General features: G+C 42.8%; 10 protein-coding genes and 1 non-coding gene across 11 annotated transcripts; 7 read left to right on the top strand and 4 right to left on the bottom strand.

Annotated features, from left to right (window-relative positions):
- Nucleotides 1-220: 220 nt before the first annotated feature.
- On the bottom strand, nt 221-292 carry TDEL0Htrna6Q. The gene has a single exon. It is a non-coding gene; the product is annotated as a tRNA-Gln (tRNA).
- Nucleotides 293-595: 303 nt separating this feature from the next.
- On the top strand, nt 596-1066 carry APQ12 (Apq12p; the record flags this gene model as incomplete). The annotated part of the gene is made up of 1 exon (XM_003683250.1): nt 596-1066. The coding sequence occupies one exon, from the start codon at nt 596-598 to the stop codon at nt 1064-1066; it is 471 nt and encodes a 156-aa protein (XP_003683298.1).
- Nucleotides 1067-1254: 188 nt separating this feature from the next.
- On the top strand, nt 1255-2418 carry CAJ1 (Caj1p; the record flags this gene model as incomplete). Its single annotated transcript, XM_003683251.1, has 1 exon — nt 1255-2418. The coding sequence occupies one exon, from the start codon at nt 1255-1257 to the stop codon at nt 2416-2418; it is 1164 nt and encodes a 387-aa protein (XP_003683299.1).
- Nucleotides 2419-2607: 189 nt separating this feature from the next.
- TED1 (Ted1p) lies at nt 2608-4041 on the top strand (the record flags this gene model as incomplete). The annotated part of the gene is made up of 1 exon (XM_003683252.1): nt 2608-4041. One exon carries the CDS (start codon nt 2608-2610, stop codon nt 4039-4041), a length of 1434 nt encoding a protein of 477 aa, XP_003683300.1.
- Nucleotides 4042-4344: 303 nt separating this feature from the next.
- SAP1 (putative AAA family ATPase SAP1) lies at nt 4345-6978 on the top strand (the record flags this gene model as incomplete). Its single annotated transcript, XM_003683253.1, has 1 exon — nt 4345-6978. One exon carries the CDS (start codon nt 4345-4347, stop codon nt 6976-6978), a length of 2634 nt encoding a protein of 877 aa, XP_003683301.1.
- Nucleotides 6979-7338: 360 nt separating this feature from the next.
- On the top strand, nt 7339-8532 carry TDEL0H02320 (TauD/TfdA dioxygenase family protein; the record flags this gene model as incomplete). Its single annotated transcript, XM_003683254.1, has 1 exon — nt 7339-8532. The coding sequence occupies one exon, from the start codon at nt 7339-7341 to the stop codon at nt 8530-8532; it is 1194 nt and encodes a 397-aa protein (XP_003683302.1).
- A 207-nt stretch (nt 8533-8739) lies between these two features.
- On the bottom strand, nt 8740-11178 carry NOT3 (CCR4-NOT core subunit NOT3; the record flags this gene model as incomplete). The annotated part of the gene is made up of 1 exon (XM_003683255.1): nt 8740-11178. One exon carries the CDS (start codon nt 11176-11178, stop codon nt 8740-8742), a length of 2439 nt encoding a protein of 812 aa, XP_003683303.1.
- Nucleotides 11179-11458: 280 nt separating this feature from the next.
- On the bottom strand, nt 11459-13288 carry PRM2 (pheromone-regulated protein PRM2; the record flags this gene model as incomplete). The annotated part of the gene is made up of 1 exon (XM_003683256.1): nt 11459-13288. The coding sequence occupies one exon, from the start codon at nt 13286-13288 to the stop codon at nt 11459-11461; it is 1830 nt and encodes a 609-aa protein (XP_003683304.1).
- A 122-nt stretch (nt 13289-13410) lies between these two features.
- SPO73 (Spo73p) lies at nt 13411-14157 on the bottom strand (the record flags this gene model as incomplete). The annotated part of the gene is made up of 1 exon (XM_003683257.1): nt 13411-14157. One exon carries the CDS (start codon nt 14155-14157, stop codon nt 13411-13413), a length of 747 nt encoding a protein of 248 aa, XP_003683305.1.
- Nucleotides 14158-14698: 541 nt separating this feature from the next.
- Nucleotides 14699-15874, top strand: CST6 (Cst6p; the record flags this gene model as incomplete). The annotated part of the gene is made up of 1 exon (XM_003683258.1): nt 14699-15874. One exon carries the CDS (start codon nt 14699-14701, stop codon nt 15872-15874), a length of 1176 nt encoding a protein of 391 aa, XP_003683306.1.
- Nucleotides 15875-16007: 133 nt separating this feature from the next.
- On the top strand, nt 16008-17178 carry MEI4 (Mei4p; the record flags this gene model as incomplete). The annotated part of the gene is made up of 2 exons (XM_003683259.1): nt 16008-16061; nt 16117-17178. The coding sequence occupies 2 exons, from the start codon at nt 16008-16010 to the stop codon at nt 17176-17178; spliced, it is 1116 nt and encodes a 371-aa protein (XP_003683307.1).
- Nucleotides 17179-17185: the final 7 nt, after the last annotated feature.

A 17185-nucleotide genomic window follows, 5' to 3' on the forward strand; every position in this document is an offset into this window, starting at 1 on the left:
ATTGGTTGCATACTCGCTATTGTTTGCATACTATGACTTATATCTTAACATGATATTTGGATGAAGGTTACAACACATTTCTTATTCATCTATGGGGAAATGGACTGCTATTGATCCATTGTCATAATCTGACACATTGTATGGCGTGTCGCTAGTCATGGTGGCATGCTACTGAAGAGCGGCTTCACTATGAATATTCTTTGGCCAAAAAGATAAAAAGAGGTCCTACCCGGATTCGAACCGGGGTTGTTCGGATCAAAACCGAAAGTGATAACCACTACACTATAGAACCATAATGATTCAATATGAAATTGAGCTTTCTGTTGTTACATATCTGCTTGTGCTGGTCGTGCTTGTGCAGTGGTAAGTATGGGCAAGAGTTTTATTGGTTCCTTACAATCATAAGAGCTTTCAACGTTCTTTTGATCAAGACCCTTAGGCGTTTATAATCTTCGATTTTTGTTTATTTGTTTTATTCCTCTTTGGGCGATGATTCTCTCGCTCGTCAAAGTCGGCTTTGAAGGACAACACATTAAAAACAGATAAACGTCTATCTCATCACCCAATTGTTCATAACATAAAGGATACTAGCATTATGTCGAGCGTTAGGGAACATCCAGAACAGCAGTTAGAAGAGTATATCGCTTTGTTCTTGACCAAATTGGTCAGGATCATCCAGATCGTGATCCCATTAATGGCAAAATTTAGCAAAGATCATCCTCATGTCTTCTTATTCTTTGCATCCGCATTGGTTATCTATGTTACTTGGCGTGTTTTGTGTAACATGCTGGTTATTTTAAAGAGACTTGGATTCCTTTTGGTACTCTTGTTCGCCAGTTTTGTCTTCTTGAGAGGTTTTAACCAGGTTTTCTTCCAGGATATCCCACTGCTCTACAAAATTGTCACGGGAAGCCAAAATTTTGAGGTAGTACTAACCAAATGGACTGCCTACTTGGGGAACACTTCTTTTGACCATTTTGTCAAAGTATTACATGAATTGAATTCAAAAGCTCAAGAATTGGCCCATTCTTTTCGGTCCAAAGCCGCATCAGCAAATTTACTGTAACCGAAAGACCACCACAATATGTCGAAGTTACAGCAGGGCTTAAGGACAGTATATAAACGTTTAGTGAAAGATCGACGGTATTCACGTGACCTTTCTGATTAAGTAATAAGCCTTTTAAATAACCTTAAAATAAGATCTGTTGCCAATACAAGTCTCTCAAGATCAGCTTAAATCGACTGTCGATCAGAATGGTGAAGGATACTGAGTATTACGATGTGCTTGGGGTGTCGCCTACGGCGACCGCTATGGAGATCAAGAAAGCTTATCGTAAGAAGGCAATGCAAACCCATCCAGACAAGAACCCCGATGACCCCGAGGCAGAAACGAAGTTTCAAGCCGTTGGTGAAGCCTACCAGGTCTTGAGTGACACCGAGCTGAGATCTCGCTATGACCAGTTTGGTAAGGATGATGCGGTTCCACAACAGGGTTTTGAAGACGCGGAGGAATATTTCTCTGCAATCTTTGGGGGTGATGGTTTCAAGGATTGGATTGGTGAATTCTCATTGTTCAAGGATTTGAACGATGCATCAGAGATGATGGATAAGGGACAAAATGCCGAAGCTCCAAACTCAGCGGGAGCCATTGATTCTACAAGCCACACCACCAGTGGAGAGATAACGAAACCTGACGAAAAGTCCAAGAAGTTGTCAAAGGAGCAAAAGGAGAAGCTCATTGAGTTAGAAAAGAAGAGACGTGAAGAACTTGCAAGACAGGTAGAGGAATTGTCGAAGAAATTGAACGAAAGGTTGGATTCATTTGCATTGGCGGCTTCACAAAATCGTATGGATGAATTTGTGACCAAGTTAGATCATGAAATCGAGGAATTGAAACTTGAAAGTTTCGGTCTAGAGCTTCTATATATCTTGGCCAAGGTTTATAAGACAAAGGCCAACAATTTCATCATGTCTAAGAAGACTCGTGGGATTTCCAAGATTTTTACTGGAGTTCGTGACAACGCAAGAAGTGTTAAATCTGCTTACAATCTGCTGTCCACAGGCCTCGATGCCCAACGAGCTTTGGAGCAGATGAATGAAGTGAATGTCGACGAGCTCGAGGACTACGAAAGAGCTAAATTCGAGTCAACAATGGCCGGTAAGGCTCTCGGCGTCATGTGGGCCATGTCCAAGTACGAATTGGAGAAAAAACTGAAAGATGTTTGCAACAAGATTTTAAATGACCCCGCTGTGCCTACTAAGGTTCGACTAGTCAAGGCTAAGGGTTTGCTATTCATGGCTGATAGATTTGCCATGGCAAAAAGGTCACCAGAGGAAGATGAGGAAGCCAGAGTGTTTGAAGAGCTTATTTTGGGAGAGAAGCAGAGAGAAAAACAAAATAAACGCAAGAAAATATAATGATCTGGTTTTTGTAGCTCATACTGGCTCTACATTTTTTAAGCCTTTTGTTTGTAAAATTTATAATATTAGATCCGTATTATTACGCGCGAACCTTAAACAAGGAAGTTTGAAGAGTAAAAGGAAACTACTTGAACAAGATCGTAGGATACCTCGAGGGAATCAATCAGGCCGAGGACTAATCCAACCATGATATCTAAGCCGTTTGTGAAAAGATTCGCTACTCTGGCGACTGTGCTAGCGGTAGTGGCTAATGTCTACATCTACACTTATCCTTCGATCCACCCTACAGAATGTTCTTGGCATTGCTACGACGACAATACCGGTATTGGAGTCATTGATCAATTGTCCCTGTGGGAGAAGGCTGTCTTTTACGCTAAGAGATATTTTGACGACGTAAGAGACCAAACGTTTGGTAAGGTTGGTCCAGAATTTGAAGACAACGAACCGGAAGATATCCACTTGATGGCATTTGGAGATCCTCAGATCAAGGGAGTTTGGAAAAAGACCCCATACATCACCAGACTAGATATCTTTGGGAATGACTTCTTCTTGGGACACATTGCTTCAATGATGAGGAAGCGCTTACATCCATCACACGTCGTCGTTATGGGAGATTTATTTTCATCACAATGGATCGGTGACTCAGAGTTCTATAACAGAACTACGAGATATACAAGCCGTATCTTCGGTAGAGATACTACCTGGTTGGAAAAGATTAAGGAAAAGAGCCATAACAGTGAGGGCTATAAAGCCGACTGGCATGCATGGGGCGACTCTTTCAATGAGATCCGTTCGAAGGAGAAGCCATGGGACTACGGTTTTCATCATAGTGACGTTTACTCTTGGGATCCAGAGAAGGAAGATACATTATTTATCAACATTACGGGGAATCATGACATCGGTTATTCTGGTGACATCACATATCAGCACATGGCCAGATTTAGCGAACTGTTCGGCAAAGCAAACTACTGGATAGAGTATGATACTGATACAGATCACCCATGGAGAATTGTTGTCCTAAACAGTTTGACATTAGAGGGCCCAGCGCTCCAGCCCGAGTTCATCGAAACCACTTGGGAGTTTTTGTACCAACTTTTTGAGAGGAGATTCAAAGGTAGTACGGTCCTATTGACTCATGTACCTTTCTACAAGAGGGAAGGTCTTTGTTCGGATGGCCCTGAGTTTAATTACTATCCCGCAGACTTCGAACGTGAAGCTTACAAGAAAAACATGCTGAGATCGCAAAACCATCTAAGTGAAGATGTCACCAACAGAGTGCTGAACTTGATTTTCGACAATAATAAGCAGGGAATAATCCTAACGGGGCACGACCATGTTGGATGTGAGACCTACTATAACAAGAACGCTAGAGAGGGAACATGGTCCGCATCTAAAGAAAAAGATTCACAAGATTTGACCGTGCAAGAAATTACTGTGAAGTCAATGATGGGTGAATTTCATGGTAACACAGGATTAGTGTCTGGCCATTTCAACAAACTTATGGGTACCTGGGAATGGACTTTCACACTTTGTCCATTCGCCGTCCAGCACGTTTGGTGGTTCGCTAAAGTCACCGCACTATTAACTGGATTTCTTTGGTCTCTCTATATTCTAATTTAAGCGCACTGCTCTTCGAATTGGCATCTCATCGGCATCAGAATAGCGTCAGATCAAATCTATATATTTTTCAACTGCTTATTCTTTTTTTTGTTATTTTTTATTTTATAGTACGATGTTTCTCCAGCCGCGAGCAAGGCTTAACATCCCGCTAGTTCCTGACAATCTCCGGTTTGACTTTGATCTACTCTTGATCAGGAGTAGTCTAGCCGTCTCTTCAGGGTCTTGAGTAACTCTCGTAAAACCTACCTCCCCACTCTGATCAGTTGGAGAAGTGCAACCAAGGTGCACAGATCAAGAGACGTTATGGAGAATTCAAGCAATTATCACTTACTATCGAAGCTTTCAAGGTTACGAAAGAAACCGCAGCAACCACTAACCGATCTAACGGAACTATATGGTAGAATAGCTAATGAGAGCATCTATTTTTTGAAATTGGAGGAAATAGGCGATTATAGAGCTGCATTGCAGGGTTGGAAAGCGCTGAATACCGATGCAATGTATCGGTTGACACTGATAGATCATGAACATCCTGACGTTTCATCATACACAAGAGAAGAGACGAGCATAAAATCTGGTGTACGAGAGTTGTACCATAAAAGTTTAAAGCATTTGGAAAGAGTCAAGAAATTATGCGATGAAGATCAATCGAAGCAATCGAGTAATGGGCCCAGAGAAACTATTCAGCATAAAGTGCATGAAAATTCATCCTTTGTCAAGAGACCTCATTTGCAACATACACTTAATGGATCCTCGAGGAAAATGGTAACAACCCTGCGAGACGGCGGGCCAAGAGGCTTGTCATCATCTCTGCGCTCTCGTAATTCATCTGAGTCGAAAAGAGTACCTGCTGCATCTAGTTCTCAAAATAGAGTTAATTTCACGGCATCAAAGCCATTGGTAAAATCAAATGCATCTTCGATAAATGATGGCGAGAGCACAAATGAACGATTTGAAGGCTTTGACAACGAAACAGATTTGATTGATCTAACGCAAACAAGTGACGAAGAGGTGTTGAGTACTGGGAAGGAGAGCGCACAGGCGAGCCTCGAGGATGATCCTTTTGACTTCGATTTTGAAGATTATTATGGCGACGATGACAAGACAAACGGTGCCAATGACCAGGATAATGAAGAAACAAGGAGGCTGGAAATTTTTGGACACATAGAACGTCAGATTTCAAATATGTCAATGAATTCACCACCTATGGTGCCCGCTCCAAGTTTGCCGTCTCAGGACAAACCGACTACTCCGAGAGAAAGACCCCCTGTTCCAACCAACCAGCCTCCTATTCCAACCAATCAACCACCTACCTCAACTAATCAGCCGCCTGTACATACTATTAGAGCATCCATCGATCCAGCTCCCAAAACTGCAAGTCGGCCTGGGCAACCCTTTCAAAAATCGCATAACAGTACAGGAGCTTTGGTCCCTACCAATTCAAGCAAAACCGGTTCAAAGCCAAGACCTGCTGGAAAACTGAACCTTCCAGCTAACACGAAAGCTACAAAATCTACTCCAACGTTGGTCAATAGACAAAAAATCATTCAAGCCCCTACCCAACCATCAGCAGGCCCGACAAGACCTCAAACTGCATCTACAGCTGCCAAGAGAGTGCTCGGATTATCGACAGAGCCAACACATAGGGCAAAGCCTAATCAGCACGCCAGACAGCCAATGTCAAAGAGAGCTCCTGTTAGCACAGCCAAAAGACCTCCAACTGCCGCAAAGCCTCCATTGACGATTGCAGCAGACAAAAAAGAAGCTCAAGAAAGCTATATCCATGCAAATAGTAGATCGTCGAAGGACAGATCAATCTCACCATCATCGGCATCCTCGGAGTCCTTGCCATCCAGTCGACAAAGACCCAACAGTGAAACCAAAGAGACCGCAAATCCAGCACCCAGCGTAGTAGCTCCACCATTGCCCTCTTCTGAAAGTGGCACCGAGAACGAGCAAGATGGATTGAAGGAGATGTTGGAAGAAGAGATCATAAACTCGCTTCGAGGTGTGGATAAGACTGCCGCCAAGCAAATATTTGCCGAGATTGTTGTTCATGGCGACGAAGTGCATTGGGATGACATCGCTGGCTTGGAAAGTGCAAAGAGCTCTTTAAAAGAAGCCGTGGTTTACCCGTTCCTGAGACCAGATCTTTTCCGAGGCTTGAGAGAGCCCGTGAGAGGTATGCTATTGTTTGGCCCCCCTGGAACAGGTAAGACGATGTTAGCTCGTGCTGTAGCCACTGAATCACATTCGTACTTTTTTTCCATTAGTGCTTCCAGTTTGACTTCCAAATACCTAGGTGAGAGTGAAAAATTGGTGAGAGCGCTATTCGCAGTGGCCAAGAAGCTATCACCCTCGATCATTTTCGTTGACGAGATTGACTCTATTATGGGTAGTCGTAATAGTGAAGGCGAGAACGAATCCAGTAGAAGAATCAAGAACGAGTTTCTCATTCAGTGGTCCTCTCTTTCATCGGCAGCTGCAGGAAACAATAAAGATGATGCTGGTGACGAAGATGATGAGAGAGTGCTAGTTTTAGCGGCGACAAATTTACCGTGGTCGATCGATGAGGCCGCAAGAAGAAGATTCGTAAGAAGACAATACATTCCGCTGCCAGAACCGGAAACGAGAAGCGTGCATCTGAAGAGACTACTTTCACATCAGAAGCACACTCTAACCGAGGAAGATTTCATCACTCTTCTAACCTTAACAGAAGGGTTTTCAGGAAGTGATATAACATCATTAGCCAAAGACGCAGCAATGGGACCATTACGAGAATTAGGTGACAAGCTATTACTGACGCCGACGGAAAGCATACGTTCCATGGCGTTGAAGGATTTCCAGAGCAGTCTCAACTACATTAAACCCTCAGTATCACAAGAAGGTCTTGAGAGATACGAAGATTGGGCAGCAAAGTTTGGATCCTCGGGCATATGAGAGAGCCTCGATGATCAATACGTTATCAAACAGTGGTCGCGATAGGTTAAACTGGTCAAGATCAACAATCTTCGCTGATATGCTGGTCATTGACTTATCACGTGTGGGGCTACTCGGGGATTTGCGTCAAGGGTTTATCGCTTATCACCCAAGGTACTGATAATGAGGTTTCTCGATAGTTATGACTAGTATCTCCGGAGATGATCTGATCGCTGGCTGTGTGCTTCTGGGCTATATAAAGAACGTTTACAACGCTGAATGGTTTTGTCGGCCTGCCGTTCTGTACTATTCAAACCACTAGCAACTAAAACAGCGATAAGCAATCGTTATCCCTATCACGTACTAAGAAGAAAGTTATCAATGCCATTAACTATTACGCCATTGGAAGGCCAAGGATTTGGCGGAAAAGTCACTTTACCAAAGGGATGTACCGATCCCAGTGAACTATCTAAGGAAGATTTCAAGGCATTGTATGAGGGTCTGCACAAATACCTGGTATTGGTAATCCCTGGGATGAAAGATCTAAAGCCTGAATCACAGTGGAAATTGACCACCATGTTTGATCCCACGTGCGATCAAAGTGGTAAATCTTATGGACATGGTAAAGAGTTTCGTCACGATAAGTCAGTGTTAAGAAGAGACGGTACATCGGTTCCTAATTTCCCACAAGTTCAAGTTTTGGGTCAAGGAGACTGGCCAGCTGGCCATGAAGGCCTCGGTGAGTTTACTCTGAGACACCCAGTGCATTTTGACTTTCACAAGACTCCATTGACGCAGGAAGAAGCCTATGACAAGCATTTGACCAGATTTTACAGATGGCATATTGATTCTGCACTATATGGTCTATCTCCTCCCGTTTGTACTACCCTGTTAGGTATTCATGTGCCTGCTCACTCCAACAAGCTAAAGGTTGAATATGATGATGGTGATGAACTGGAAGTAACGCAGGGTGCCACTGCATTTGTATCTGGTGCCAAGGCCTTTGAACTTTTAACACCAGAGGAGCAGAAGCGTGCTTTGGGTACCAAAGTTGTCTATGCACCTCACCCTTATATCTTTATATCCCCCGCAAGAGCTACTTCTGATGGTTTAACTATGGTATCCGAGCAGAAGGAGATGCCTTTAGATGAACTACCACCTTGGGAAGAATCGAAAGTGAAGGAACTGCCTCTAGTGTGGACCAATCCGGTCACGAAGAAGCATCATCTACAGGTTCACGGTTGCTGTATTCATCGCTTGAAATATCCTGATGGCACAGTACTAGAATTGGAAGATGCTCGTAAAGAAGTTCATAGAATGATGAGACCTGCAATTGCTTCCAAGTACGTCTACGCTCATGATTGGGAGGCTGGTGATTTAGCAATTTTTTACAATAGAGGAGTTTGGCACTCCGTCACTGGTCAATTCTCTCCCGGTGAGAGAAGATTAATGCACCAATGCAACATCGCCTCCGGCGAGGATCCTGTTTGTGTCCCAGAGGGATTTTCAGCTCCTTCAACTGGGGTGTCAAGCACAATTGTGGACATGGTAGGAAAAGAAGAAGTAGTCGCTTAGTTGACTATCACTTTGAGGAATAAATAGATTAATTAAGTAGAAATGCTAGCTAGCACCAGCATTAAAAGGTAACAACAAAAATTGTTTTAATGGAATATTGTATTCGGAGAAGCATACCTGGCATTCTCACATCATCACTGAATAAAAAACGACTTCAAGAAATACATAGAGCTCACAAACGTCAGCGAGACACAAAAGGGTTCATTATTAATCAGACACAGCAATCTTGCCCTGCTTTAGCTGCTGCAGAAGTTGTTGACCATGACTCAGATCATTCAATCCATTGGTATCGATCGATTGATCTTTTTGAGCCGAAGGTAGTGTAGCCGGTGCTTCCTTCAAAGCAGCGTAGTCCAACTTGAAGTTAGGCTTATCCGCTACAGTCCAATCATCCAATTTGAAAATCTTGTAATCGGCTACTTCACAAACTTCATTAGCGAATTTGGGCTCTCCCTGCCTTAAGAACCAAAGAGTACCGCTCTTCGAGACCTTCCAATTTCTTTCACTCAATACAAGGGAAGCTATCGTCTGTTCCAACGGAGTGACTGCGAAGTAGTAGTTATAAAAAAGCGTGAACATCTCTAAAGATCTAAACTTCTCTATTATTGCTTCGTACTTCTCATCGTCATTTAAATCTCCATTTTGGATGATAGATCTCAACGAACATCGAGTTATATCCCATTGCTGTGTAGACCTAAAGGCATCTAGAGGAGCAGGAGGGTTGACTCCCAGAGGTACCTCATCGAATCTTGGTATGTTGCAAGTGTCGCAGGAACGTCTGAAGCCCCCCACTTTGCCATCTAGTGGCTCTAGACCCTTGGTGAATAAGTGCGTACCCATGATAAACTCTTGGATTCCACTTGGCAGCAGCAATAGTTCGTAGTCCTCGATGAGCTCTTTCCTCATCTGTTCCTTTGCCTCAGTGCGTTTAATGTACTCCTCGGCACTTAGATGCTCTGGAACTGGTTCGTTTTCAATCTCGTCATCAGTTAGTTCAGGCTCATAATCATCAATCACCAGGTCTGGAGCGCTCACATCTTCCAAGTTCTCGGTTTGATTCAGGTCTGCTTTCGAGCTTGAGTCCCCGCTCAAGTTTCTGTAATTGAGAGCTTCCGCTAGCTGATGGGATGAGCTGTTATTTCTGTGAATGGCTTTGTTATTCAGATGTACGGCTGCTGCTCCAGCTGCTAGTACAGCCGCTGCAGTATTAGCCGATAGTGAGTTGCTGCTACCATAGGCTGAGTTATCCAGCTGTGCTAAATTAGATGGCTCCAATGACTGTGCAGCCAATCTAGGTGTGTTGGTAGCGCTCGTAGCCCTACTGCTGATAGCAGAAGATGCAGATGTGCTAGATGCAGTCGTTTGGTTATTAACCGTTCCTGCAACATTCGTTGCTGATATAGATGACGAAATTTTCTTGTCCTTTTCAACACCTTGAGAAGCGGCAACAGCCCACTTCAACTCACCAGCGGGCCTTATCGGTACTGTGGCGGGCTTTAAGGTGCTGGTTGTGGTTACACCATTGAGGCTTTGGTGGATGTGCGTATGCCCACTGTGCGATTCATGATTATTGTTGCTTGGAGTAGATGAAGTCAAGCTTGCCTTCGGAATAGTGGCACCCAACCCGTTCGGGCTCTTTGTTGTAGCTGGCACGGCAGCTGACGACGGCACACTCTTCAGTGGTTCTGTCGTTTTCTGTTCTGGTGAGGCAGATTTACTCTTGGGCAGCTCCACAGCTTCCGATTCATCAACTGGTGACGCTGGTACCTCTTCCTCAGGTTTCGACTTTGCAGCTGCCTTTGCAGCTTTCTTGGCATCTCTCTCAAGTTTCCTTTGCTCCTTCTTGGAGAGTCTGGAGGCGTCCCTTGAGTCCTCTTCGTCGGCATTATCCTCAGCCAATTGCGACGCAAAGTACTGGGCCACTTCATGTGCAATAGCTTCATTCGACTGTAAGTTTAGTGCGTCATAAATCGTTTCATCTTCAACAAAATCAGGATCCTGATTAGAATCTACAAAGTAGTTGATATCATCCTGTACTTCCTTAACACTATCAGGATCCAATTCTTCATTTGCGAGAAGTCGCAGAGCTAGTTCAATTTGTTGCTGATGCCACCTATATCTTGCTTGCAACGCCTTCAATTGCTCCTTTTGCTGTTCATTTGCCGACGATGCTGTCTTTTTCTTCTTATTCAGCAATATCAGTCTATCAACCTCCACTTGTAGACCATCATATTGTCTTTCTAGCTCATCGATTGTACCGGATAAGAACTCGGATACATCCCTTCGCTCTCGTTCCTGCGGATCCAGAAGGTCAGATTTTTTCAGGCTTATGTTGGAATAAGCTTTCTCCTTTGATGCCTTCTCTACCGCTTTATATTTTTCCATCGCTGTCTCCACAGACCGCCTATAATCCAGCAAAGAGTCCTTATCCTTAATTTCCGGTGAACTTTGCCATGATTTTATCTGTTCCCGGAGTCTTTGTAACTTCTTCACCTCTCTCTTAAGGTCAGACTCTAATTTATCCTTCTGAGAGGGATTATTTGTACAATTCTCATGTCTTTCGTAGTAAGTATCGAATATTTCAAGACCTTCGTTGATCTTTTTAAATACCCTATCGATCTCCTGCTGCAATTTACGATGCGCCATTATTTCTCCTCTTACTACGGGGTTCCTTTCACCTGTCAATCAACTCTCTTTTGCACTCCCCCTCCAACCGGATCAGAGTTCAATCTAAAAGCACAATATAATGAGAAAGTAGATAGTTTGACAAATTTCACCGAAATAGGACTATTTCACTACTAATTCATCACCTAGCCGAGAGACCTGCTAGGATACCCACGCATCGCTCAAGCGGTGAAATTTTTTTTTTCAAGCTAAAGAGAGGAATTTCAGTGTAATTCGTTGCCGATGACGCCCAGTAAGAGCCTTAAAGCCTGGGAAGTATCAGGAATCCGAATAGATGGTGTATTAGTGCTGCAATTGTCAGCGCAATTAATGCCCATTGAAATATTGGATCCAATGTCGGAGTATTTTGAGTTTCTTGCGGTCCTTGTATTGAACTTTTTTGAAAGTTAGATTTTTGAATTTGATTAGCGGAGACTGTGACACTGTAATTTATGGCGGAAGTGATTATCGTAGAGGTTAGGGAGTCATCGAAAGTTATTTTCGGGAGATCAATTGAGCTTGTGAAATTTTCCCAAGGTGCTTGCACAGCTATGGCGACTGTGGCAGTTAAATTGGTCATTTTCGAATTAATTTCGTTAGCAGGACCACTGAGAAAGGCTTCAAAGTCATCTGTGATCTTTGTGATCACGATGCTATCGATATCATTCTTAAAATTATTACAGGCCCCTATAGCTGCGGAATAAACAAATGAGGAGTTGTAGGTAGAATTTGTAGGTGGTGATCTAGTAATACTCTTGCTCTGCGCCGGCGCTGAGAATTCTGGTTCTGAATACTGTCGTACTTTCATAAGTGATGCAAGGACTTGCCAATGTATCAATGTGCAAAATAGTAGTATCCAAAGTGTCTTTCCAGTTGACCAGATCCACCAGTAAAAAAAGGATAGTCGATTCCAAGAAACGTCAGAACTATCTTGCTTAAGTGTCATTATATTGGAGAGCCTGTACACGACCACATCGCCGAGAGAAAATGCTAAATCTCTGGTAAAAGACCGGAGCCTTTGTTGGAGCTTAATTTTTGCTGTCCCAAGCTCATATTCGATGTCGCTGATCTCGAGAGCGTCAGCCATGTGAAGCTTAAACATATCCTTCTCCCAGGAGAATCTAATCCATTCGTAAATACAAAGTAGTGCTACTGTGACAGCGTAGAAAACACAAATGCAGATCGACAATGCGCAGGTTTTTTTGTATAATTGGTTATCACCACGAACTTGTGTGTTCAAATCGTTTGACCGTCTATAAAGAGACTTGGAGGCTCCAATGGATGTTTTTGAGGTTTGGGATGATACCAATTCCTGTAATTCAGTGGTTAAATTAGTTATCACTGATTTCAAAGTGTCTGTGACATTTTCAACCGTGAATGAAAACGTCAAATTGGGAACATTAGGCAGCGCTACCTCGTGAGAAATATCCTCCACTGTTTGAAGTTCTTCTGGTACTTTTCCAAGCATGCCATCGAGAAACCAGTAATTAATTGATAAATTTTGAATAATTTCCTGGCCATTCACATTACCGACTGTTAGCGCCGTACGCGAAAGCTCATCGATTGTTTCATTAACTCTTTCTGACTGATTTAACAGTTGAGTCCTAATATTATCGCTGAACGTCAAAAGATCGTTGTAACCAGCTTTTTTGGCCTCAAGGACCTGACTTATTGTTCCATTCCAAAGTGTCAGGTTAGCTTGCCATCCTTCATAAGTCTCGGGAAGTATTCGCGAGTTGATCAGGTCGTTCCACTTGCTTACCTTACTCTCAATATATTCATTGGCAGCCTCCTCAACAACAGATGTATTCACCGTGTAGTAAGTCTGAATTGCCGCCGAAGACGAGTCCGTTGCGGTTGTGGTAGTGATACTGCTAAATGTCGCTGTAGAAGTACTATTGCGGATCGCTGTGGAAGTTTGCGATTGACCATTGACAATACTGGTCGATGTTATATCCTTCTTCGAGATAAGTATGGCATATGAGGTCCACACTGTTAGCAATGAACTAAGTACTATTGTCAATAAAATTGGTTGGAATGCACATTGGCATAGGCGCTGGGGCAACGAAGGAGCCGTAAGCAATTGATACATTTCACTACTATACTTTAATACCGTATATAAGGTAGTACATCTCTTCGAATACTCAGTTTAAGTATTTTTCAACTTCATTTCGTGTTTCAAGTTTGTGTGAGATTTGTAGCAGAAGGAGTGGCTTAGGGTCTTAGCTTATTCGGCAGCCAATCATCCTCAAATCTCATCTGTGAAGACTTATACTGGAAGCACTTTCGTACTCTTTCGCAAAATTCTTTGTCTCGTAAAGAGATTTTGTCCAGTTCACCTCTCTGCCACGCTTCATCCAGCCTTTCAAATCTCTGCCTATCGAGCAACATTCCCTTCAAATCACTGATCAAATGTTCATAATCATCATTCGCAGTCACGAAAGAGCTAGCCATAGACTCCGATGAAACAGATGAGACAGTTGTGGGTAAAGGCGGAGGCGATTCTTTAGGTACAAGGGCCAATTCGCCTCTTCTTTCGGGCAATTTAACCCAAACACGTCTTCTTACAAACCCATGCTTGGATTTCCATCGCTCAGTACTGAAATGCCAGCTGTACAGCCAACCCTGGTCATCCATATCGAGTTTATCCTTGAAATCCATCAACACAAACCATTTCGACGGGCCATTAGCCTTCTCCCGGGCCTCATCCTTGGTCAAAGGATACAAGCCAGCTATTGAGTGAACCGAAGCATTCGATATATTCCTAAGCAACCGATCCTCAGTATTAACTATCTGGAAGTTGCTCGGATCTATTCGAGGGATTAGCAATTTGGCAGAAAAAAAAGGATATCCCAGTAAACCGACGCCTCTTTCATTTTCCACAAATATGTCCTCGGGCAAACCATCCAAATCCTTTAAGAACAGTTTTTGTTTCCCTGGAGGTTTCCTTCCACGCTTCATCAAATTTCTTATCAGATTGTCTAATCCGAGAGTTAATGATTATTACTTAAAATGCACAAAACTGAAATAATCGAAGACCCTTAGGAAAGAGATCCAGCCCTCTATTCCCCAAATGGGATATAGCGTAAATCACATATGACCAAATGGGAAATTTCCCCGGAATTTTGTTCCAAAAGGGAACAAAAGTGCTTCTAGGCAATAGAAACTCCTAATATGGGATATTTTTCGCAGCCGTGCTTCCACGTGAGTCCCGACTGGGCGATGTGGCCCTTTCGTCTTTCCTTTTTCGGATGTTTCCATTTTAGGTTAACATTCTGGCTTCCTGACTAAAACCGATTGTTGAGAAAGTTTTAATACGAGCATGGTTGGCAACTTCACATTGACGAAATCTGCGGAAGGTCGTGTTTAATCATCCTGACGTAACCACATTTACAGAACCAACTTGTGCCAATTTTGGAATACTGAGTGGCTCTTGAACCCCACAGGAACAAGAGTTCGAAAAGAAGGTTAGGGAATATAAGAAGGTTGAGGTTTAAAGAAGATGGATGAACACGACCGTCACGTGCAGGTGGCTCATGGAGTTCCTTTTAGAGGGAGCACAGCAGTGCCAGACGGCAATCTTGTACATTCACAACAGCAACAGTTGCCTCATGCTGCGATTGATCACCAACAGGTTCCCTTTGGGGATATGATGATGCATAATGAGTATCTTCCTACGGATAGTACACATACCAATGGCAATGGATTGATGGCCAATGGAACAGCAGATTCCAGAAATGTTCTGTTGGCAATGACAATGAATAATCCGCATTTGTTGACGGATCCATCGATTCAGGAAACTTTATCACCATTTTTTCAGCCGTTTGGTGTTGATGTATCGCATTTGCCTATGACAAACCCTCCAATCTTTCAGAGTTCACTGACAAGGTACGATGAGCCCGTGAGAAGGAGAAGAATATCGATCTCGAACGGTCAAATTAGTCAATTGGGTGAAGACTTAGAGACAGTGGAAAACTTATACAATACACAACCTCCGCCTTTACCACCGCGGTTTGACCAACAACACGCAGCGAAACCTTTTTTTGAATCTTCCTCGGTTTCGGGAGAGAACTCGAAGAATGTATTGATACATATACAAGACAATGGCGAAGGAACGCAAGGACATTCCAATGTATTACCCACAATACCGCCATGGCAATCTAATAATCCGGTCAAGGAGGAAGAGCCAAAATCTCTGGCAAGCCTTTTACAGGATAATCAAGGCCCTTTGAGTACCAATGGAAACCCTGATCCACTTCCCACAGCTGAACTGAGCAGAAACACTTCAACGTCATCTTCTTCATCTCAATTCCAAGGATACCAAGGACAATACGGATCGAATCGAATGGAACCAATGCCGGGGACAAATGCATGGAAGAGAGCTAGACTCCTTGAGAGGAACAGGATAGCTGCCTCAAAATGTCGGCAGAGGAAGAAAGTGGCTCAATTGCAATTACAGCAGGAGTTTGACGTAATGAGTAAGGAAAACAGGATGATGAGAAAGAAACTTGATTACTACGAGAAATTGGTATTGAAGTTTAAGAGATTTTCAGAAGCACATATGAAAAAATGCACTGACATGCAATCTTTCAGCATCATCGAAGAAATGCTCATGATAGATTCAGGCATAAGGGAAGTAGACAAGGATGGTCTGGTAGTTAAGATCGAGGAGAAATGATACATAGAGATTTGATTTTGTACATATAGCTGGGTTTAATATGACAAAGAAGATTTTCAAGGTCCGCGGCTAAATTCTTTAATTTTATATTTCACTTCTTGTGAGAGGAAAAGAAGTATCAGTCATGTCGTTAATGCCCAAGAATGAGTTTAGTCTCGATTCACCAACTCCAGTCGACTGGATAATCGTAAGTGTCCTCTTCCGTGCCAGAGAACTCATCACTTACTAACTTATAAAATCAGTGTTTTGCTTTGATTAAGAGGAGGAACTCAACTTTATGGAGGCAAGTGCATCGAGGTTCATCGGGAATCCATTCCAAGGTAAGAAGCAAGAGCATAAATGCCTTGATTCCAGATTCTTTGTCACAACTGAGAGTTAATAAACCTTTGATTATGCAACTAAACATTGTCTATCAATGCGTCAGAAACTTCAAGAAACTCGCAAACAGTAAGGAGGTCATCCGATCACTTAGTGACGACATAACCGCCAACGATATCACTAGATGGGTTTTACCAAACTATAAAAATATTGTGGCGATTTTGAGTATGGGCGAATCAATAGATAACAGGAAGTCCTTAAAACAATTAGCTAGTTGTTTTCAACTTTTGATATCCTCGTATTGTTGTTTTAAGGTTGCTGATCCTTCCAAATATGTCGTGGATAATCTATTGGCAAGAATTATCAGGAATGACATTTTGACAAACAAAACTAAAAACTCTAAAATAATAAATCAACTTTATCTCAAGGAAGGACAATCTATTAACAAAAGGGAACTACTCAAATTGCATTGTAAGCTAATTGTACTAATTTTGAATCTGCAGTTGGGCATAGCTATACTTCCAAATGGTGAACATAGCGAAAGCAATGCAGTGCACTTCTTCCATATGATGAGCAGTATTTGCTTCTATCTTGAAAGCCTAATTCATGTCTATATAGCGCAGATTTCTTCGAAAGAGGATACCGCGTTTCAAAAGCATTTGGCTTGCAATCAGCACTACTTGAAGCGAACCCAAAGTCTCCCGCAACTGCATGTGAACGACCTACTGCTAATGCTAGGCAAAGAAACCGAACGAGTTCAAGACAGGTTAGACTGTCTCAAGATGATTATTAGAGAATTTTTGAAAATCTTTAATGACGTACAATGGTCTCGATTAGACAGTTACGTGGAACAGCATGAAGTTCATGCTTGTGCAATGAAGAAGCGGAGGCTTAATATTCAATCTACCCTTCTAGTCACAGGAGAGCTCGAATTGATCTCAGCGTTTAGATTAATCAACTGGCCAACGTGGGCGATAAGCAGTTAAGCAATGT

The sequence above is a fragment of the Torulaspora delbrueckii genome, chromosome 8 (genome assembly GCF_000243375.1).
Source record: "Torulaspora delbrueckii CBS 1146 chromosome 8, complete genome".
NCBI lineage: Eukaryota > Fungi > Ascomycota > Saccharomycetes > Saccharomycetales > Saccharomycetaceae > Torulaspora > Torulaspora delbrueckii.